The sequence below is a fragment of the Meriones unguiculatus genome, chromosome 14 (genome assembly GCF_030254825.1).
Source record: "Meriones unguiculatus strain TT.TT164.6M chromosome 14, Bangor_MerUng_6.1, whole genome shotgun sequence".
NCBI classification, from domain to species: domain Eukaryota; kingdom Metazoa; phylum Chordata; class Mammalia; order Rodentia; family Muridae; genus Meriones; species Meriones unguiculatus.
The window spans coordinates 1,373,849-1,394,797 of record NC_083361.1 but is presented as its reverse complement, the minus strand read 5'-3'; the positions used below and the strand labels follow the sequence as shown (position 1 = coordinate 1,394,797).

General features: G+C 58.6%; 3 protein-coding genes across 6 annotated transcripts in view; all 3 read left to right on the top strand.

Moving 5' to 3' along the window:
• Nucleotides 1–3,521: 3,521 nt before the first annotated feature.
• Prr19 (proline rich 19) lies at nucleotides 3,522–6,254 on the top strand. The gene is made up of 3 exons (XM_021661139.2): nucleotides 3,522–3,622; nucleotides 5,076–5,700; nucleotides 5,785–6,254. The coding sequence occupies exons 2-3, from the start codon at nucleotides 5,082–5,084 to the stop codon at nucleotides 6,252–6,254; spliced, it is 1,089 nt and encodes a 362-aa protein (XP_021516814.1). The 5' UTR covers nucleotides 3,522–3,622; nucleotides 5,076–5,081.
• A 1,728-nt stretch (nucleotides 6,255–7,982) lies between these two features.
• On the top strand, nucleotides 7,983–16,942 carry Tmem145 (transmembrane protein 145). Of its 4 annotated transcripts, none has more exons than XM_060366410.1 (15): nucleotides 7,983–8,530; nucleotides 9,134–9,208; nucleotides 9,320–9,397; nucleotides 9,479–9,565; nucleotides 9,641–9,742; nucleotides 9,822–9,924; nucleotides 10,021–10,092; nucleotides 10,179–10,247; nucleotides 10,513–10,593; nucleotides 10,683–10,761; nucleotides 10,890–10,983; nucleotides 11,525–11,628; nucleotides 13,008–13,128; nucleotides 15,971–16,177; nucleotides 16,600–16,942. In XM_060366410.1, exons 1-15 carry the CDS (start codon nucleotides 8,411–8,413, stop codon nucleotides 16,819–16,821), a joined length of 1,614 nt encoding a protein of 537 aa, XP_060222393.1. In that variant the 5' UTR covers nucleotides 7,983–8,410; the 3' UTR covers nucleotides 16,822–16,942. The 4 variants fall into 4 exon arrangements, with proteins under 4 accessions (XP_060222393.1, XP_060222392.1, XP_021516832.1 ...); XM_060366409.1 differs by having other exon boundaries at nucleotides 11,474–11,628; XM_021661157.2 differs by having other exon boundaries at nucleotides 7,988–8,530; nucleotides 11,456–11,628; nucleotides 16,600–16,941.
• Nucleotides 16,943–17,845: 903 nt separating this feature from the next.
• Nucleotides 17,846–20,949, top strand: part of Megf8 (multiple EGF like domains 8) — a 44,629-nt gene continuing 41,525 nt past the window's right edge. Inside the window, 1 exon segment of the mRNA XM_021661148.2 lies at nucleotides 17,846–18,389. Coding sequence (XP_021516823.2) covers nucleotides 18,203–18,389 — 187 coding nt within the window. The 5' untranslated portion in view covers nucleotides 17,846–18,202.

Below are 20,949 nucleotides of genomic sequence, written 5' to 3'. Positions count from 1 at the left end.
CACCTCCGGGGGTGCGTGCGGCCACTCACGTGGGCAGAGCGTGGACCGGCCCACTGCCGGCGCCGCGCAGGGGCGCCCGTCGGCTCCGGGGAGGGGACGCTCCCATTCCTACTGGTTTTGGGGGAGCTGGGCCGTAGTAGCTCGAACCTTCAATCCCAGGGGCAGGGGGATCTCTGAGTTCGAGGCCAGCCTGGGCTACGGAGTGAGTGCCAGGATAGTGAAGGCTACACAGAGAGACCCTGCCGCCAAAAATGAAAAAGAAAGCAAGAGAAATAATGAAGGTGGAGACTGGAGGTCACCAGGGCCACACCTGAGTGGCTGAGGAGGCTGCCCTACTTAAAGTTTTCTATTTTGTTTTGAGACGCCAGGGCAGGCCCAGGGCTAGGGTTTTCTTTGCTTGTCTGTCTATGTTTGAGACAGGAACTCACTAAGTAGCTCTGGCTGTCCTGGAACTCACAGGAATATGTCAACCTTGCCTTTCTACTACTTTATTTAGGGTTGTTAAATGCTTGTACCTCCCTTCCAACCTCAACACTGGGTAGGAGGGAAGGTTAGTGGGGACGGGGCAGACGTCTCTCTGCTACTTCCCACTGGGAAGGGCCGAGGAATTCTTTGGGGGGTAACACCAATATCAGTCCTCAGGAAATCTAGAAGTCCAGGCGACCAGCAAATCAGCAAACGGCAGCAGCAGGATGAGCCAGCAGCCAGCAGCCCTCAAGAAGCTGCTTCTTCCTCTGGGCTGTCATATTTATACCCCTCAGAGGCCTCAGGACCCAGCTAATTCCATCTGGCAAGGACCACACCCCACACGAGACATTTAACAGGCGTGGACAAGCTAAACCCCCGAGCTTAGCAAAACCACGCTTACATAAGCCAAAAGTCCACACCAGGGAGCCGCCTAGCTCTGCCTCCAGAGTGTTGGGATTAAAGGCCTGTGCCACTAGGCCCCACTGCAACTTCAGGAGGGTTTTAATGCTAAAAAATCTCCAATACAGACCTTTATGCACCTGAGGCACAACCGCAGGACCCATGTGGGAGAGGGGCAGAAGAACAGAAATCGGAGCTGGCTGCAGGTCGAAGTTGGCATTCCTCCTGCAGATCAGCTTGCGCCTCCTCGGCCTCTGTTCCTCTCCAAGAACAAAGCGCCACTCCAAAGCCCTTATCGGTAGCCACGGCCATTTTCTGTCTGGTGCCTTCTTTCCCTGGCTCAGACTAATCCCCAACCCCAGTGCTTCTCAGATCCCCGGGTCGTCTCCTCTTGCTGGCCGGCTGTTTGCTTGCGGCCCACCTCCGTAGGGACTGAGACTCTGTCCATTCCTTCTGGTAAGGCTGACCCTGAGATAGCGAAGAGCTTCATCGTGTGCACATTCTGTCTCAATCCACTCAGCTAGATCTGGGCCTGGCACAGCCGTGTGGAAGCAAGCGCAGTTCCTGCTGAGGGAGGACGGACTGCATCAATGTGTCCTGTGTGGTGGTCCAGGCATGATTCCGAAAGGCCAGGGACTCCGCGGCTTTGCCTGTCTGGAGGTCTCATGTTGCTGAGGAGGGCTTCAAACCCGCCATACTCCTGCCTCTACCATGCTGAACGGGGGCTCCTTAAACCTTTCCTACTGGAGCCCCCTTGTTGCCTGCGAAAGTTTTGTTTTGGGGTCTTACTATGCAGCATAGGCAGACCTGGAACTCACTATGTAGACCAGGCTGCTCAGACGCAGTTACCTAATCTGCCCTAGGGCCGGGAATGAAGCTGCGTACCACCACTCCGGCCCAGATTTACTTCCTTCTTCATTACGGTTATGTGCACTTGAATGCCGATGACTGCAGAGGCCAGAGGGTGTCGGATCTCCTGTGGCTGGAGTTACACTATGAGCGTGTGAGTTGTCCTAGCTAGGTGCTGGGAACTGAGCTGTCTTCTCACCAGTGAGCTATCTCTCCAGTCTGAGGAAGTCTTTCCTGGCCACGGGCTTACAGCTGTATAAAGTTGGTGTGTAAAGCTAATATTTCCTGATAATATACTCACTTTAAAACAATTTTTGTACAGATATAATTTTATCATTTATTAAAAGCAAAAACAATTTACAAACTAATGAGCTGAGTGAGTGTACTTGGTTTTGTCTTGTTTACTGGTCAGTTTTTCAAGACAGGGTTTCTCTGTGTAGCCCTGGCTGTCCTGGACTTGCTTTGTAGACCAGGCTGGCCTCAAACTCAGAGATCTGCCTGCATCTGCCTCCCAAGTGCTGGGATTATGGGCATGTGTCACCACCAGCGGGAGAAACTTTTTACGTACAGTCAGAAGGCTGCAATCCACAGCGAGAGCTTTGAGGTGGTGCTGGTTGGCACTGCGGAGCATGACGCTGTGTGGTTCAAATGCACACAGTGTATGTTCCCAACCAAAGCTGGCCTGGTTTCGCTTGGTTGGTTTTGTTTTTTGAGACAAGGTCTATGTAGTTAGTACTGCCTGTCCTGGAAATTGCTATGCAGACCAGGCTGGCCTCAAACCTCTTCGGTTTACTGTTTGATCTGTTGTACTTTCAGAAACCTTTCATGACGCTCCCTCGCTGTTGTGTAACCCCATATGAGCTTGTGACCCACGGCTGTTCTCCAGAAGCAGTGTATGTAGCAAGGGTAGAGAGCTACCAAAGCCTGGGGAAGGAGAAGGAAAGACACAAAAGGTCCTATTAACACCTGTACAGGGGCACATGCTGCTGTAGTTTGATTGTCTTGAAAGTCTGAGGGCCTCCTGTGGCGCTTGCGAAGTAAAGGCAGGAGAACAGAGTTTCAGGCTATCCCGAGCTCAGCGGTTAAGAGCGCTGCTCTTCCAGGAGTCCTGAGTTCAATTCCCAGGAACCACATGGTGGCTCACAGCCGTCTATCCTGGGATCTGATGACCTCACCTCTTCCGGCGTGCAGGTGTACATGCAGGTAGAGAATTCATATACATAATAATTAAACAGATAATAAATACAGCCTCAGATATGAGTGTTTTTTAAAAAACAGCAAAACAAAACAAACCCTAAACACTGAGCTGGGAGGCAGAGGCTGGCCTGGGCAACAGAGCAAGCCAGACAAAAGCCTTAAAACCTAAGAGCGCGTGAGAGGACACGTGCAGACGGAGAAATTGGAGGTGGAGGAAATTCTGAAACAAGGCGGAGAGCCGAAACTCCCCAGCATTCATTCACAGCCGTGCTGGCTCGTCCATCCTTCCACGAACTGTATGCGGAGAGGCTCTGGGCAAGTTTAAGGTTTTCTGAAGTGGGGACCGCGAGCATAGCGAGCACGGCGCCCAGCGCCTTCCATTCGGGCCTGTCCTGCAGGCTGCCAGCAGCCTAAGCCAATCAGCATCGAGCAGGGGGCGGGCCTGGAGGGCTCGGAGCCAATCCGGTGAGAAGGGGCGGAGACAATGAGCGGGGCTGTAACTGTCCGTCTGTGCCTCGTGCTCGGCCGGGGAAGTGGGAGCGGGGGGCGTGGCGAGGATGCGCATGCGCGTGGCGTGCTTACTGGCTCGGCACGCGCTCGAGGCCCGGGAGAGCGCGAACAGCTTCGAGGCCCGGCTCTCTGGAGGAAGGGAGCCATCGCTCTGCACAGCCACGTGGAGCCCGGGCGGGGCCCGTTAAGCGCGAAGAGGGTGAGGCACCCCTCCCCCACGGGCCCCACCGCCTCGGCCGCCTCCTCGGCGGCCCCGGGGCCTCGACGCCCCGCTCCGCGGCGGCCTCCCGAAGGCCCCCGGGGGTCATGTCCCACCGGAAGCCGGCCTGCGGCCCCCGCGGGCGCCCGCCCTCCGGCCTCGCGTCTTGCTTTTAGGTTTTAAAGAGCAGGCCGGCCGCAACCCGGGGATCGAAGACGACCGTGCGCTTCTGAGCGCGCCGCCGCCTCCCACGTTGGGGATCGCGGACCTCCGCCACCATGTGCGCGCCTCTTGCCCTCCTTGACCGTTTCCGCTTCCTGTGTCTCCCCGGGCCTCCCCAGCCCGCAACTTCCCGTCTGTCCCAAATCTCTTCCTGGTCTCCCCGAGCTCTCCAGTTGCTCCGGATCGTGTTCCCAGCTGCCATTTTTTGTTGTTTTGTTCTTTTTGAGACACTGTCTGAAGGTGTAGTCTAAGCTGAGAGTCTGAAGTCAGTCCCCCGAAGGAGGATGGGTAAAGGGAAGTGCCCCTCTGCCTGGTCCATCTTCCATCTCTTTGTTTTAGTGTATGTATGAAAGCATACGTACACTGGCCACTGAGCATGGGCGCACAGCTCCCGTGCAGTGGCTACACAGGCACTCTGTCACTGGGCTGTGTCCCCGGCTTTTTTCATACGTGCAAGATCCAGACGTTTTTCTTTTTAAGGTTTATTTTAACTCTCTCTCTCTGAGTCTGTGTGGGAGTATGTGGATTGTGAGTACAGATGCCCACAAAAGCCAGAAGAAGACACCAGATCCCCCGGAGCTAGAGTTGGGCTGTGCCACTCCTCTGACATGGGTCTGGGCAATGAGCTTGGTCCTTTGAGAGCAATGAGTGCTCCTGTTAGTGCTCTTAACTGCTCTTTTTTTCCTTTAAGTCTTTTTATTTCATGTGTGTTGGTGTCTTACTTATAGACAGTTTTGGGCTACCATGTGGGTGCTGGGAATTGAACCTGTGTCCCCTGGAAGAGCAGCCAGTGCTCTTAACTCCCGAGCTATCTCTACTGGCCTGCTGAGGGAGGTTCTTAGCCCCCGAGACACAGACTCTTTAAAGAATGTTATTTTTATAGAGGGTCTCACAGGCACCTAGGTTGGAATTCACTCTGTGGTCCAGGTGGGCCTTGCTTGAACTTTTGATTCCGCTGCAGTGTTCCTGAGCAGATGGGATTACAGACCTGCACCACTAGGCCTGGCTATCAATTTTAAACAATTTTTCCCTGTTCTTATTCTCTGTTTCCTTGTCTCCATTTCCTGACATCTTTTCCTATTAACTCTTAACTATCATTTTGGACTCCTGTGGCCAGGCCTTTTCGGATGGCTCTGTCCCCACGTCTTTCATCCCCTTTGCCTGGCCATCGATTCTCCCTTAGCGGCTGTCCCTGCTTTACTTACATCTGCTGACCACTCATGTCTTCTAGGACACTATGGACCCCCGTGGACCCCTCCCTCAGCCTTTCCAGCAGCTTGAGAAACCTGGGCGTATTCGCCGTCGCAAGACTAGGCGGGAGCGAAACAAGGCCCTGTTGAGCAGCCACCGGCAGTCAATGCGTCAGGATGGCCCCACGTCCAGCCGGGATCCATGTGTGCCCCTCCAGGACCCTGTGGCCTCTGCAGCCTCCAAGCTTGTCGTCATCACTCAAGGCAGGCTGAGCCGGGAGCACCGGGGCCTCTTCAACCATGAGGTGAAATCCCTGGATGTGGCCCGGCTGCTTAACAGTGGCTCCTTGGAATCATGTAGTCCTCTGCTGCCCACCACGTCCTGCTGCAGCTCAGGCAGAACCCAAGAGCCGGCGCTCCAGTCAAGAGATAAGGAGAACCAGGTTCCAGGAGGCTCAGGCCCAGGCCCCCCAAATTCCCCAGTGCTTCCCGTGTTGGGGCAGCTGCTGGAGGAGCTGCAGTGCCAGCTGATCCTGCCTCAGGCCTTTCCCAGGAGGAGCCTAGTGCAGGAGGCCAGAGACACCATCCTGAGGACCTTACAAGGCTGCCATGGCTGTATGCCTGATCTTGCCCTGGTGCTCCACGGCTGCCAGCCACCCTTGCCTGGTGAGTGCTCCTACCTGCCATCCCACCCTTTCCCTTCTCTGCTGTGGTTCAGATAAGATCCCCATGTTTTGTCCTCCATGCCAGAGACCAAGCCGAGGGTCCCAGAGAGACAGAGGACGGTGCCTTGTAGCAGCGGTCCTGAGCACGCTCCAAGGGAAGAGAGGCCAAGGACTCTACAGGCGACGAAGGGGCATGACTTTGCCGTACCTCAGGTGTGCAGCAGCACCCCTGCACACAGGGACAGCCAGGTGCCGCCTGCCGATCGCCAGCTGCCCTTCCTGTCCTCCACGTCTTCACCATCTGGAGCAGCGTGGGGTCCCCCAACAGCTTTTGATATGCTGAAAAGCATCTGGCTCATAGCCACCCCACCCGCTCCCCAGCCCTGGGATATCTGCCCACCTCAGTCCCTACCTCAGCCACCGTCACCCTTGTTGCCCCGAACATCTGCCTTGGACTGGAGCCCGAACCCTCCTGCTCCACTCCCCAGCCTCTCCTGGGTGGTCACTCAGAGCAGTCCAGAGGCCTGGTCCTTCCCCCCAATGAGACTGTACTGAGGAGACTGTAGGTTAGGCCTGGCGGGCAGAAGCCTACGCTCACAGTTACCTCAATAAAACATCTTCTTGGTCCTCTTGATTTTCAGTGAGTGGCTGTCTCAGGAGAGCATCTTTGTTTTTCTTTTTTTTTGAGACAGGGTTTCTCTGACTAGCCTTGGCTGTCCTGGATTCTAGACAAGAACTCAAAGAGATCCACCTGTCTCTCCCTCCTGAGTGCTGGGATCAAAGGCATGTGCCACCACTCCTGGCTACAGCTTTATTTTTAAAAATATCTTTTTTTTGGGGGTGGGGCACAGTTTCTCTCTGTAGTCTTGGTTGGCTTGGAACTTGCTCTGTAGAGGAGCAAGTTCGAGTGGCTTAGAACTCAGAAATCGTCCTTCTCTACCTCCCAAGTGCTGGGCTTAAAGGTGTATGCCACCACCTCCTGGCCTTTGTTCTCCCTCTCTCTCTCTCTCTCTCTCTCTTTCTTTCTTTCTTCCTCTTTGTTTTTTCTTTCTTTCTTCCTCTCTTTTTTCTTTTCTCTCTTTCCTCCTCTTCCTCCTCCTTTAAAAAATTCTTTGTTGTTGTTTTTGAGACAGGGTTTCTCTGTGTAGCCCTGGCTGTCCTAGAACTTGTTCTGTAGATCAGGCTGGCTTTGAATTCAGAGATCCTCCTGCCTCTGCCTCCCAAGTGGGGACAGCTTTCTTTAGCTCTGACTTCTAAGGCTAAGATAGGCGTATATCACCTGTTACCTTCCTGGAGCCTAAGGAGCAGCAGTGTGTGGGGTGGTGGAGACAAGGATCAACAGTTTACAGTTATCCTTTGTTTGAGCCTGGACTGCATGAGCTCATTAAACCCCAACAAAACACAGCATAACTCTCTAATACACACAAAGATGTAATCATCTGTCTTGTTAACAGCTGGTCACATGGTAAGACTTCAAAGGTTTTCCATGGGCTTATTTTGCCTTCTCAGTTTGCACGGTTTTGGTTGCTGTTTGTTTTGGAGACTGTACACCTGTGGTAGCCCTGGCTGACCTGAAAGTTTAGTGGAGACCAGGCTGGCAGACTGCCTTAGAATTTGAGGCAGTTCACCTGTCTTGTCTCCCAAGTGCTGTTTGCTTGTTCCATGTCTCACACCAGGAATTTATTTATTTGCCATGTTGGGAAAGTAATTCAGGATCTTCCACATGTTAGGCCAACAGTACCACTGGGCTCCGTCCCCAACCAGAAAGGTTTTTTGTTGTTTTTTTTAAGATTATTTATTTATTTATACAGTGTTCTGCTTGCATGTGTGCCTGCGTGCCAGAAGAGGGCACCAGATCTCATTATAGATGGTTGTGAGCCACGAAGTGGCTGTGGGAGTTGAACTCGTGACCTTTGGAAGAACAGCTGGTGTTCCTAACCTCTAAGCCATCTCCAGCCCCAGAAGGGTTTTTTTGTTGTTTTTTGCTTTTATTTGTTGTTTTTAAAACATTCTCACTGTGTGCTCTGGCTGGCCTGGAAGTCAATGCATAGACCACACTGGCCAAGAACTCAGAACTTCTGCCTCCGTCCCCACTCCCACCCGTAAGTGCAGGGGTTAAAGGTGTGTGTGTGCCACCGTGTCTGACCAGAAAGCTTTTCAAATGGCATTTTGAGCAGCAGCGAGTTTCTGCAGTGGAGGGAGAAAGAGGAAGCCGGGAACGTTGGAGCCAGAGCAGGGAAATCAAGCCGGACCTTGGTGCCGGAAGGCCTTCCCGGGCTCTCCGCTGCCCCCTGGGCACCGATAGCCTAGCAGCGGCAGGAGCGCTAGCTCCTTAGCACCTACCTCACGCCTATGAAGCAGCTGGGGCTCACAGCCTAGGCTGGGCAAGCAGCGGGAAGGACGGTTCTGCTGGCTGCTTCACCGTGTGTGTGTGTGTGTGTGTGTGTGTGTGTCACCAGGACAGAGTCTCTCCCTGTGTGTCCGCGAGCGCGCGCATCCCGTGCAGGAGCAGGGCGAGCTGACAGGAGAGCGGGGAGGGCGGCCCTCGCTCGGGCGGGAGCCCACCGGGTCCGTCCCGGAGCAGGGGGCGGAGACCGCTGCGGCCCGCGGCCCCTTTAATCGGGGGCGCGCGCCGGCCGGCCCGCGCGCTCTCGCCGCCGTCACCGGGCCGGAGCGGGAGCCGGCGCCGAGCCGAGGCCGGAGCGGGAGCGATGGAGCCCCCGCGGGCGTCCGCGCTGCGCCGTCTGCTGCCGCCGCTGCTGCTGCTGCTGCTGCCCCTGTCCCCCCGCGCCCGCGCCAAGTACGTGCGGGGCAACCTCAGCTCCAAGGAGGTGAGCGCGCCCAGCCCTGCCCGCGCTCCCGGGCTGCGGGACCAGGCGGGAGGCGCGCCCCGCCCCCTGCGCCCCCACCGGGCCGGAGGCGGGGGCCGGGCGGGCGGAGGCCGCGGCGTGGGGGTCAGCCGGGCCGGGGCGGGGCGGAGGGAGAGCCGGAGCCCGGGGACGCGGCCGCGCTCGCTGGTGCTGAAGGGACAGCTCCCCTCCAGCCGCGGAGCGGAGGTCGCCTGGCCGCCGCGGACTCCCAGGATGGCGCGGTTGGCGGGACCACCCGGGGCTGGGGCGTGCGGCGCGCGTGTGGCCGGGGAATGCAGCTGAGCAACAGTCCAGGACAGATGGCGTGGGGCTGTGCGCCCGGCCAGCCACGGTCGCGCTCAGTGTGTCTGGGAGAGGAGGAGGGAGGGAAGCTTGGGGGACATTGAGGGAGAAAACCGGGGCAGCAGGAGTTGGGACACACAGCGGAAGGCCCCGGAGAGAATTCTGGAGGGGACTTGGCCGCCTGTGGCTGGGAAGCCGAGAGGCTCCGGAGGCAAGAAAAGTTGAGGGCCTAAGGGTAGGGTCGGAGTCCCGGGCCCTCGGCTCACTGGGTCCTGTCGCCAGGACTGGGTGTTCCTGACGAGATTCTGCTTCCTCTCGGATTATGGCCGACTGGACTTCCGATTCCGGTACCCCGAGGTGAGTGTCCCTGGCCGCTCGCCTAGCTGGAGCTGGACGCCACCTCGGCCCTCCAAGGCAAACGCTGCCCCACTTCCGTAAACACCCCAGCCGGAATCTCTGGGTCTCTAGGCCAAGTGCTGTCAGAACATCCTCCTCTATTTCGACGACCCGTCCCAGTGGCCAGCTGTGTACAAGGCAAGGGACAAGGTGAGGGCTTTCGGTGTGTGGGGTGGCTCGGAGGGGCAGGAGGCCACAGCCACTCTCAGGGTGACCGTGTCCCTGCCCTAGGACTGCTTGGCCAAGGAGTCGGTGATCAGGCCGGAGAACAACCAGGTCATCAACCTCACCACGCAGTACGCCTGGTCAGGCTGTCAGGTGGGCGCAGCGCTCAGGTAGAGGCGCAGGGCCTGCCGCCCTGAGACCAGGCTTCAGCCTCCGGCTCCTCCCCAGGTGGTGTTGGAGGATGGGACCCGCTACCTCAGCTGCTCCAGTGGCCGCAGCTTCCGCTCCGTGCGGGAGCGATGGTGGTATATCGCGCTCAGCAAGTGTGGGGTAAGGCGCTGGCCAGCCGCCGGGCTGCCGTCCCTCCCCTTCCTGCCGCCCTCCCCTACCTTCCCAGAGCTCCCCTTAGGCCCCCCACTCCCCACAGGGAGAGGGGCTGCAGCTGGAGTACGAGATGGTTCTCACCAACGGCAAGTCCTTCTGGACGCGGCACTTCTCAGCTGACGAGTTTGGTGAGTAGATCCTGGAGGACCAGGCGGGGCCGGGCCCTGGAGCAGGCAGAGATACCCACTCAGAAGGCCTTCTCCCACCCCTTCCGTTGATCCCAGGGATCCTGGAGACAGACGTGACCTTTCTCCTCATCTTCACCCTCATCTTTGTCCTCTCCTGTTACTTTGGTTGTGAGTAGAACCCGTGACGGGAGGGTTAGGAGTGGGAAAGCCCCCACCCCCAGCCTGGGCACAGCGTTTCCTGGTTTCCTTCTTAGATTTGCTGAAAGGCCGACAATTACTCCACACAACGTATAAAATGTTCATGGCCGCGGCAGGAGTGGAGGGTGAGGTTTTGGGGTCTCTGAAGAGGGACTTGGGGTCCAGACCCCTGGGAGGACAATGTCCGTCTACACTCCTAGGTCTGAGGAAAGGGAAGGAAGGCTGTAATCCGGCCTGACGGCTCCTGGGGGTTGGGGAGGCTGAGGCCGTTTCCTAGTGGCTTGTACCTACAATTTCTGGACTTCTGATGGTGGCCGAGGGCCAGACGTTTGTTTGGGTCAGTTCCAGAGGACAGCGACGTCCCAACGCTGGTCTTCATCTTTCCTTCAGTCCTGAGCCTCCTGTTTTTCTGCATCTACTGGGGCCAATATGCCACGGATGGCGTTGGCAACGCCAGCGTGAAAATCCTGGGTGAGGACGCGGCGGAGCCATGAGGGCCGAAGCCTCGGCAGGGCTGTCACCCTGAGCCTAGGCCTGAGCTACCTTTTTTCCCTTCCCAGCCAAGCTGCTCTTCTCCTCCAGCTTCCTCATCTTCCTGCTCACGCTCATCCTTCTGGGGAAGGGATTCACGGTGACACGGTGCCCGGGCAGGGGCGGCTCACGGGGTGGGGAGGAGGGGACAGGGCAGGGAGGTGGAGGTGGGGTGCGGCCGCCCCCTCGCCCTGACGGCACCCACCCTGCTGTCTCCCCTCCGGCCGGCTTGCCAGGGGCCGCATCAGCCACTCGGGCTCCGTGAAGCTGTCTGTGTACATGACCCTGTACACCCTCACGCACGTGGTGCTGCTCATCTACGAGGCAGAAGTGAGTAGCCCAGGCTTCTTCTGCCCCCCCAACACCCTTCCCCCAGCCTCTGCCTCCCCAGCCGTCCTTCAGCCCACCCTCCTCCTGTCTCTCACATTTAAGCTCCATGTCAAAGTGGCAGAAACCTGGTTCTGCTAAGGCTCCCCACTTCCTGGCCTGTCACTCCCACGCCTGCCTGCTCTGGGTGGTTCCCCCTGTGAAGTTAGGGGGATCTTAGCCACCACCAGGGCTCTTTGGAGGCTTTCCGTCACCTGCGTGGGAGGTGGTAGCGCCTCCTTCAGGGTGTCGGTGTGGCTGGACCAGGTCACCCGGGGTGTGAGCTGGAGCACTCAGTCCCGGCGGGCACAGGGCAGCCGCCGAGGGCTGCTTACTACACTGCCGGCCCCGTCCCTAGCTTACCTACTCTGGCCGGGCCTGTCCCAGGGCTGGGCCCAGGTCAGAGGCCAGGGCTATGAGGCCTCTGTGGGTCCAGTTCTTTGACCCGGGCCAGGTCCTGTACACGTACGAGTCCCCGGCGGGCTATGGGCTGATCGGGCTGCAGGTCGCGGCCTACGTGTGGTTCTGCTACGCTGTGCTGGTGTCCCTCCGCCACTTCCCCGAGAAGCAGCCCTTCTACGTGCCCTTCTTTGCTGCCTACACCCTCTGGTGAGACACGCCGGGCCCCAACCTGCCTCACCCCACAACCTAGGACGTTCCCAGGAAGGAAAATGAGCTTTCAAGACAGGCCTGCCACTTCCTGGCTTTATGATCCAGGAAAATAAATACTTCCCACCGTTTCATGGTGGGGGGGAAGGGAGGGGACAAAACTCAGCCTGGTGTGGTAGAACACACCTTTACTCCCAGCACTGGGGGGGGGGGGGTGGCAGGCAGATCTTTGTGAGTTCGAGGCCAGCCTGGTCTATGAATCGAGTCCATGACAGCCAGGGTTACACAGAGAAACCCTGTCTCAAAAACCAAAACCAAACCAAACCAAACCAAACCAAAAAAGTCTTTCATAGTCCCAGAATTTGGGAGGCTAATTCTTGAGGATACAAGTTAGGAGCCAGCCTTGGCTACATAGTCAGATAACAGCTCTAAACAACCACAGCAAAACCCAAAGAAACAATAAAAAGTCACTGAGTTGGGCATGGTGGCTCCTGCCTGTAATCAGAGTATTCGGGAGGCAGAGGCAGGAGGATCAGGAGTTGAAGGCCAGCCTGAGCTACACGAGACTGTCTTGAAAATCAAACCAAACTTCTGTGAAGTATTTATAGACTGTCACGGTGCTTCACAGGACAGGGCTGTTTCCAGGACGGCCTTTGAGGCCAGGTGTGGTGGCACAGGCCTTTACCCCAGCACTCAGGAGGCGGAGGCCACATTCCAGAACAGCGAGGCCTATACAGAGAAAACCTGTCCAGAGAAAAACAAAGCAAAATGATAATGTATGAAGGTTTAGTGTCTGTCACAGCTAGTATTCAATAAAAGCTCAGTTAATAGCCAGACATGTCAGTATTTGGGAGGTGGAGGCATAGTGATGAAAACAAAAGACCAAAACCTCAGTTAAAATTGTTCAGCAATATTCATGTGAAACAGGCAGAGTCCAAGCCAGGGTGCCTGGGTGAAGGTCCCAGCTCCAAAGCTTCCAAATCAGCGGCTCTCCGACAAGCCCTTTGCTTCCACGTCTGTTATTGGAAATGGAAACCATATTGCATTCCCCAGACTCAGTGTGAGAGTTACATGAATTCACACACGTTTCACGTTTGGAATTCACACACACACGTCTGGAAACATGCAGCCAGGCCCTTAACTATTATGGGGGGTGCCTGCTGGGGCCCTGTCAGTGGCCAGGGTGGGGTCAGACTCAGCCTCGTCTGCCCACTGGAATTTCCCAGGCCCTTGGGTTCCTGGACAGTTTCCACACCTGGCTTTCAAAGGCCACCATGGGCACTCATCCGCCATGGGGTCGGCCGTGAGTGATGGCGGGGAGGTGGGGGCCTGGGACAGGGTGGAGAGTGGCGGCAGCTGTCTGCCCTGACCTCCCGCAGGTTCTTCGCTGTTCCCGTCACGGCTCTGATCGCCAATTTCGGGATCCCGAAGTGGGCTCGGGAGAAGATCGTCAACGGCATCCAGCTGGGAGTGCACCTGTACGCCCACGGCGTGTTCCTGGTGAGGCGGCTGTGGCGGTGGGTGGGGCTCAGAGCCGGGACTGTCCATCACTCCGTCCTTATTTTTTGGAATGGGCTTGCTGGCAGTCTAGCCTGGCTTCCGACTCGTGCCGTCCCACTCAGTCTCCCGTGTGCTGACTGGGGGCCCACGTTTGGGCCCCATCTCCCGGAGGGCACATCTCAAAGCCTGCCGGGTACTCTGCCCTGTCCCCAGAGCCCGCCTTCGCTGTCACTTCTCTTAGCTTGTCTCCTGGCCTCTCTTTGCCCCGGCCCGGGTCTCCACTCGACTGTTTGCACCAGCACCACCCCACAGCCCTTGGCTGTCCTCCCACCCCACCCTGTCCCTCCTTTCCCCCTTCTTTGTTCAAGCAGCAGGTGGGACAGGTCAGGGCTCCGGGAGCATGGATCTGAATGTTTACACCAGACCTGGGCACCAGGAAGCTCTCAGCCTTACCTGTTAGTTTTGTTTTTAGCTGGCATCACTCACACCCTCTTCCGGGTGACAGTTCTCATACACATTTACTGGTGCATTTTTGAGATAGGAGCTGCGTAGCCCTGGGCGACCTGAAACTTCCCACGTACACCAGGCTGGCCTAGGTCTCCTCTGCCTGCTGAGTGCTGGGATCAAGGCTGTCACAACACCCAGTTAGAATCTTTCCTTTAGAGACAGCGTCACTGTGTCGCTCAGATCAGGCTCAGCTCTCCTACAGTCCTCCTGCCTCGGCCTTTTGGGCTGTATCTGGGATTAGGATGTGCTCCGGCACACCCGGCTTAGTGTTAAGCCACCGGCTGTCCCCTGGGCACCTGTCTCCACCCAGCCCGCTTCTTACCTCCATTTCTCCTATTCGTCCTCCCCAACCCCCGCTGCGCCCCCCCCCCCCTTTTGGTTTTTCAGGACAGGGTTTCTCTGTGTAGCCCTGGCTGTCCTAGGAGTCACTCTGTAGACCAGGCTGGCCTCAAAGTCAGAGGTCCGCCTGCCTCTGCCTCCTGAGTGCTGGGATTAAAGGCCCCCACTGCCTGTCGCCATCCCCTTCTTGAGACAAATCTTGCTGTATAGCCCTGGACTGCCCTTGATATCACAGCAAACCTCCTATCTTGGCCTCCCAAGTTCTGGGACTCACCAGCACACCAGGCTCCAGCCATAGTCATACTTTTTTTTTCCTGGCTTTCTTGCTCAATTGCCAGACAGTCCAGGAGTCATTGTCCATACTATACAGAGAGTAGAAAGCTGAGGCCCTGAAAAGGGAGATGAATCACCAGGATCCCATGGCCTTGGGTGGCAGAACAGAGGCTTAGAATCCTATTCTCCTTGGCAGATAGTCAGGGCTCACATAGGGGACGGTGCACAAAAAGAGGTAGATAAATTTGATGCGCTAGCACATGCCTGTGACCTTAGAACTGGGCAGGCGGAAGCAGGAGGATCAGGAGTTCAAGTCGTCCACAGAAACACAGCAGAAAAAAATCAGACAGAAAAATAGAGTTTTTGAGGTCTTTCTGGGCCACATGAGACCTTGCCTCAAAGAAAAGAACAAAGAAATAAGCACCACGGAGGCTTTTAACCCTAACCCTGGGGCCTGCCGCCCGCCCTGGGGAAGGGACTGCTCTGCCATCCCTGCCTTAGGACTCAGCGTAAGCGTAGATCTGCTCATCTTCCTTGGCTGCTATGTCATGAGCTCAGCAGGAAGTCAGAAGGGACAGGAAGAGAAGAAACAGAGCACCCACCTCACAGAGGCTCGGCACCGGCGCGTCTCATTTCCACCCTCTCATCTTTCCAGATAGGCGCTGCAATCCTGTTTGGGTGGCGAGGCTCAGGTTGTTTAGTTAGCTGCCCCAGATCCCAGAGTGAGGGACCGCGCCAGGGGCGTGCAGACAAGTTCCCGCCTGTTACCTCCCCTTCCGCCGGCTCCCCACTGCTCACCCAGGACCCCTGGGAGGTGGCTCTGAGCGTCTGGAGTGCGGAACACAGCGGGATCTAGACTCCCCACCAGCGTTCTGGAAAACCTTCACCACTGTCTGCTCACAGCCAGGCACTGCTCTAGGTTCAGCTTGGGGTTTAACAGGGAATAGAAAAGTCAGGTTCTAGCCCGGGCGTGGTGGAGGCTCATGCCTTTAATCCGGTGGATCTGAGTCCGAGGCTAGAGTTCCAGGTCAGCCAGGGTACACAGAGAAGCCCCAAACAAAAAAGTCAAGTTCTGAGCTAACTCTGGAGGTAAATACTTGTTAATTCAAGCACTTGGTGGCTGAGGCAGGAGGATGCTACATACCCTGTCCCAAAAGAAGAGTCAAGTTCCTGCCTTTAAGGAGCTGACATTCTAAACACCTTCTGTGTTTATACACACAGGCTGGACGGCGCTGAACATCCGTACTCTGGCACCGGGAAGGTGGAGGGAGGAATCAGGAGGTTTGGGGGGGGGGGGGGTCAGGACTTCAAGGGCATCCTTATCTATGCAGTGGAGTTTGAGACCAGCTTGTACTATATGAGACCCTCTCAAAACCAACACAAACACAAAAGAGCAGTGAAGCAATGTCCAGTCTTCTTTCTCTGCGGCAAGTTGCTGAGAAACAACCTTACACTTAATTTTGATCAGTTTAAGCCACATGCGGCTGGCGGCCATCATCCTGCCCAGCACAGGACACTGCCCTCAACCAACCAGTTATGACCCTGTAGTCAGGATTGTGATGGAGGAAACGCCCAGCACAGGAACTAGGTGCACAGGGGAAAGGTCAGAGTGCACGGAGACCTTCCACTCCTGTGTCTCAGGCAGTCTGAGTGGGTCAAGTGGAGGGGACCGTCCGGGGGCCTGGACACTGCCTCTCTAACCCGCGCCTGACTTCCCCTTCAGATCATGACCCGACCGTCGGCGGCCAACAAGAACTTCCCGTACCACGTGCGTACCTCGCAGATCGCCTCCGCGGGGGTCCCCGGGCCCGGAGGGAGCCAAGCCGCGGACAAGGCCTTCCCGCAGCACGTCTACGGAAACGTGACGTTCATCAGCGACTCGGTGCCCAACTTCACGGAGCTCTTCTCCATCCCCCCGCCCACCTCCTCCGTAAGCTCCGCAGCCCCGGCGCCCGAAGAGCTGCTGGCGCCGCCCCTGGAGTACCTGACCCCGCTCCCCGCCCCGCCGCCGCCCGCGCCCCGCCCCAGCCCGCCCCCGGCCTTCCGCGCCCCCGCGCCGCCCGCGCCCGCGCTGCCCGCCTGGGTCCTGGCGCTGCTGCGCACGCCCCCGCGGGCCCCCCGCGCCGTGCCCCCGCCGCCGCCGCCGCCGCCCGAGTTCGCCCCGCGCGCCCCGACGCCGCCCCTGGAGTACCTGGCCCCGCTGCCCAGGCGCGCGGCCGCCCGCCCCTGCCCCGACTGACGCGGCGCCCGCCCGGGGAGGGGGTCCTCCAGGGGGCGGGGGACGGGCCTTCGGGGCCGCATCTGCTCCCCCCAGGGCTCCGGGCGGCCTCTGACCCTGACCCCCCACCCCAGGCCGGGAAGCAGGCGGAGGAGACGGCGGCCGCCCCTCGGGGCCGCGTGGTGACCACGGCCGAGCCGGGCGCAGCCTCCCCGCCCGCTCCCGCGGCGCCCCCCGGCCGGGCCGGCCCGACGCCGGGCTACCAGCCGCTCGTGCCGCAGACGGCGGCGCCGCACGCCGGCTTCACCGAGTACTTCAGCATGCACACGGCCGGGGGCCCCGCGGCCCCGCTCTGAGCGCCCGCCCCGGCCCGGCCGCCCCCCCGCCCCGCCCCGCGCCCCCCCACCCCGTGCCAAACGGCCCCGCGGGAGCCGCTGTCCGCGTCCCCTCCCTCAGCCCCCGCCCCGAACGGCTCCGGACTCCGGGCTCCCGCTGTTCCGCGACCTCCGCCCCCTCGGCCCCCGCCGAGACCGCTGACCCCCGCCGGACTCCGGGACCGCCGCGACCACGCCGGGACCCTCCCCGTGACCCTCCAGGACCCCGCGACCCCCGAGCCACCGCGCGGGACCTCGGACCCGCGCTCCGCCCGCCCCCGCCCGCACGCCGGGGCCCTCTCCGCGGCTCCCGGCAGGAGACGACTTCTCTTCTTGCCAAAATAAAGAGGATTCGTCGAGTTTTTATCCACAGCCCGGTTTAATTAAATAACAATAACAACAGAGCGAGGCCGCGTGTCTGCGGCGTGCGTGTGTGTCGGCGTGCGGCGCCGGACGGGGGCGCTGCTGGGCCTGCGCCTCCGCCGGCGCGAGGCCTCGAACACGGGTCCCCGCGAGGGCGCGCGTCTGGGCCGCCCGACCAGGCTTCCGGCTTCGTTCACGCCCTGACGGCACTTAGGAACCTTCGAAGCCCGGGGGGGGGGCTCCGCGCGTGCATCCGGGAGGGCATCTCGGGTGTGGGCGCCCGGCGAGCGGCGCAGGCGCCCTCCAGCGGCGGCGGCCGGAAGCGCTCGGGCGGGTGGGAGGGGCTCCCGGAAGTCGTCCTGGGAAGGGGCGGGGCCGCGCGCCGCGGTCCTCCCAGCGCCGCTCTGGCCCGCCGCCTCTCGCCTCCTCCCGGCCCGTCCGCCCGCGCAGCTGCGCGGCTCCCGCCCGCCCCGCGGGGCTTCCTCGGGCCGCTCTGGCCCGGGAGTCCCCGCTCTCGGTGGTCCAGCCCGTCGGGCTCAGGAGGGCGGCGCGGGCGGCTCAGCCTCGGCGGCCCGAGGCCTCCGCTCCCTGCGCGCAGGCTCCGCCCCCTCGAGGGCGCTCCCCAGGCGTCCCCGGGCCGGCTCCCCCCGCGGAGGGCCCCGCTGGGCCGTGGAGCGCTGGGCCGCGGGCGCCGTCTCTATGGCCGGTTTGGCCCTGCGGCGGCCCGAGTGCCACAGCCGGACGCGGTTTGCGGGGTCGCCTCTCCCCCTATGGGGGCTCGTGTCCATCGGGGACCCCTACGGGCCCTAGCGGGCGGCCCCCTGCACAAGGACCCCGTCTCCGGGGCCTTCCCCGCGTCCGCAGGGCCCGCCCCCCGCGGCCCTCTCCCTGGCCGGGACTGCGGGGCCATGCCGCGCCTGTGAAGGTTGCGTCTGCCATCGAGGGTCCCCTCCGGTCTCCACGGCCCCCCGCTCTCTGAGGCTCGGTGCCGGCGGCGGTGATGGCCTTGGGCGGGGCTCTGGCCGCGGCCCTGGCGCTGGCCTTGGCAGTGCTGGGGCCCTGGTCGCTCAGGGTCCTGGCGGGTGACTGCAAGGGGCAGCGGCAGGTGCTGCGGGAGGCGCCAGGCTTCGTGACGGACGGTGCGGGCAACTACAGCGTCAATGGCAACTGCGAGTGGCTTATCGAGGGTGAGTGAGGCCGCGCGGGTCACTCACTCGGTCGCCAGTTCATTCATCCGTGCGTTCATTCAACACAGCACATTCCCAGAGCCCGGCTGCGTTCCAGGACGTGTGCCGAGCATCCCGGGTTGCAGCCAGCCCGGGCCCTAATGAGAGCAACGAGAGGGAATGTTTGGAGAGTCAGACTGACAGTTACAAACTAGGAGTGTCCGTGACGGGTTTTCGTCTAGGATGACGGACCTTGGCCTCTGCGTTCACTCGCCTGGTTTAGGATCTAGGCTCTGTTTCATACGAGGTGTGTGATTTTTGGACTGATGAATTTGGAAGGCTGGTTCCTTTACTCCAAATGGACATAACTGTAGTACTTCCCTTAGTTAAAAAGAAAGGCATCAGGTAAAAATAAACAGACACGCGTGATGCCTGGCATAGTGTATTAGTCTGGGTTCTCTAGAGAGACAGAACTTAGAGAATGAAGCCTTATAGATTAGAATGGTTTACAGGCTGTGGCCCAGCTAACCCAGCAATGGCTGTCTACCTGCAGAAGGTCCGGAAATCCAGTATATGCCGGAGTAACAAAGAAGTCGGTTCTAATGCCAGTGAAGGAACGGACCTGCTAGTGAAAGTGACAGCAGGCAGGCAAAGGGAGCAGGGTTTCTTCTTTCGTGCGTTTTCTGTACACCACCAGCAGACGGTCCGGCCCAGATTAAAGATGGATCTTCCCTTCTCAAGAGATCCGGCCAGGTGGTGGTGGGGCACACTTTTAATCCCAGCAGTGTGGAGGCAGAGGCAGAGGCAGAGGCAGGCAGAGTTTGAGGTCAGCCTGGTCTACAGAGGGAGTTCGGGGACAGCCAGGGCTACACAGAGAAACCTTGTCTCAAAAAAAAAAAAAAAAAAAAAAAAGAAAGAAAGAAAGAAAAAGAAAAAAGGAGATCTGGATTGTAAGTGAGTCTTTCCACTTTAAATGATTTGGCTAAGGAAAGATAATTCCGCACAGGCGTGCCCAGGTATCTGGGTCTTAGTCCCAACTGGGGTCAGAATAGCCATCTCCTGTAGTAAATGTCCCGGTATCTGGGTCTTAGTCCCAGCTGGGGTCAGAATAGCCATCTCCTGTAGTAAATGTCCAGGTATCTGGGTCTTAGTCCCAGCTGGGGTCAGAATAGCCATCTCCTGTAGTAAATGTCCCGGTATCTGGGTCTTAGTCCCAGCTGGGGTCAGAATAGCCATCTCCTGTAGTAAATGTCCAGGTATCTGGGTCTTAGTCCCAGCTGGGGTCAGAATAGCCATCTCCTGTAGTAAATGTCCAGGTATCTGGGTCTTAGTCCCAGCTGGGGTCAGGTTGACAACCCAGAATAGCCATCTCCTGTAGTAAATGTCCAATGAATGCTGTTAGGGTTGTTGTGGTGTTTAAATACTTCAATAAAACCGATGTCTCAGTCATTCATGTGCCAGAAATTACATATGCCACCGTGACATAGCAGAAGGCCAGGGACCATCTTTGAAGCAGTCCTTACAGTATGTCATATCCTAACAGTGACATACCAGAGGAGTGAGGAGAGCAGAGAAGCATTCTGGAAGAGATGTTAGAGCTGAGACCAAGGCGTCTATGGGTATCAGCCAGGAATTGAGAGGAAGAACATTCTAGAAAGAAGGAGCAGCCTGTGCAAAGGCAGTCCCGTTCTTATGGGCTTTCAGGGCGCAGGGAAGCCTAGGGAAGACATCTGCCTCAGGGCGCTGACACAGGGCCATGGATGGGAGGGAACAGGAGTGGAGATGCTTTTGAGCAAGTGTCTGCGGAAATCTAGTATGCTGAAACAGATAAGAAGGTACTCTAGTCAGATAGACGCTGACTGGTGCCCGAGGCAGGAGGGGGAGGCTTGGGAGGTTAAGGCCAGCCTGGGCTACAGATTGAAAAAAAATTCTTTTTGTTTTTTGTTTTAGCCTTTGAGCCATCTCCAGCCTGCAGGATTTTTTTTTTTTTAAGACAGAATCTTAGGTATCCCAGTGGCTTGAAGTAGATGGCTGTGTAGTTGAGGCTGGCCCTGAACTCCTCATCCTCCTGCCTCTACCTCCCTCGTTCTGGGGTTACAGGTGTGCACCATGCTTTGTATGCTGCTTGGGCTTGAACCCGGGGCTGAGGCAGAGGTGGGGAGTAGGCCTAGGGGAGGGACAGAAGGACAGCCACCGGAGCCTTAGAGGCGTTCACAGGGCTGCAGAGGTGAGTGGCCGCTGTGCAGCGTGAGGGAGGCTGGTGTGTCTTAGCGCCGGTGGCTAGGTTTGTCTCGGATGTCTGTGCAGGAGAGGGAGGTGAGGAGCCGGAGCTGGTCCCCGAGTGTCACGCTGGCAGTTCGGCCACCGAATGGTGTAGAGCAGGCATTGTTGTCTGCCAGAGCCTGGGTGTGGAAACTGAGTCCCGAGTGGGCAGAGGCTGATGTGGGAGCCCTGCAGGGAGACAGGTCTGGTTTCCTCCAGTGAGATGGGAGCAGGCCGGTTGAATGTGGGTGTGCGAGGCACATGTCACCTCTAAGAAGCCACCAGTCTCAGCGAAGAGTGGTAGTGCAGCCGGCATGGC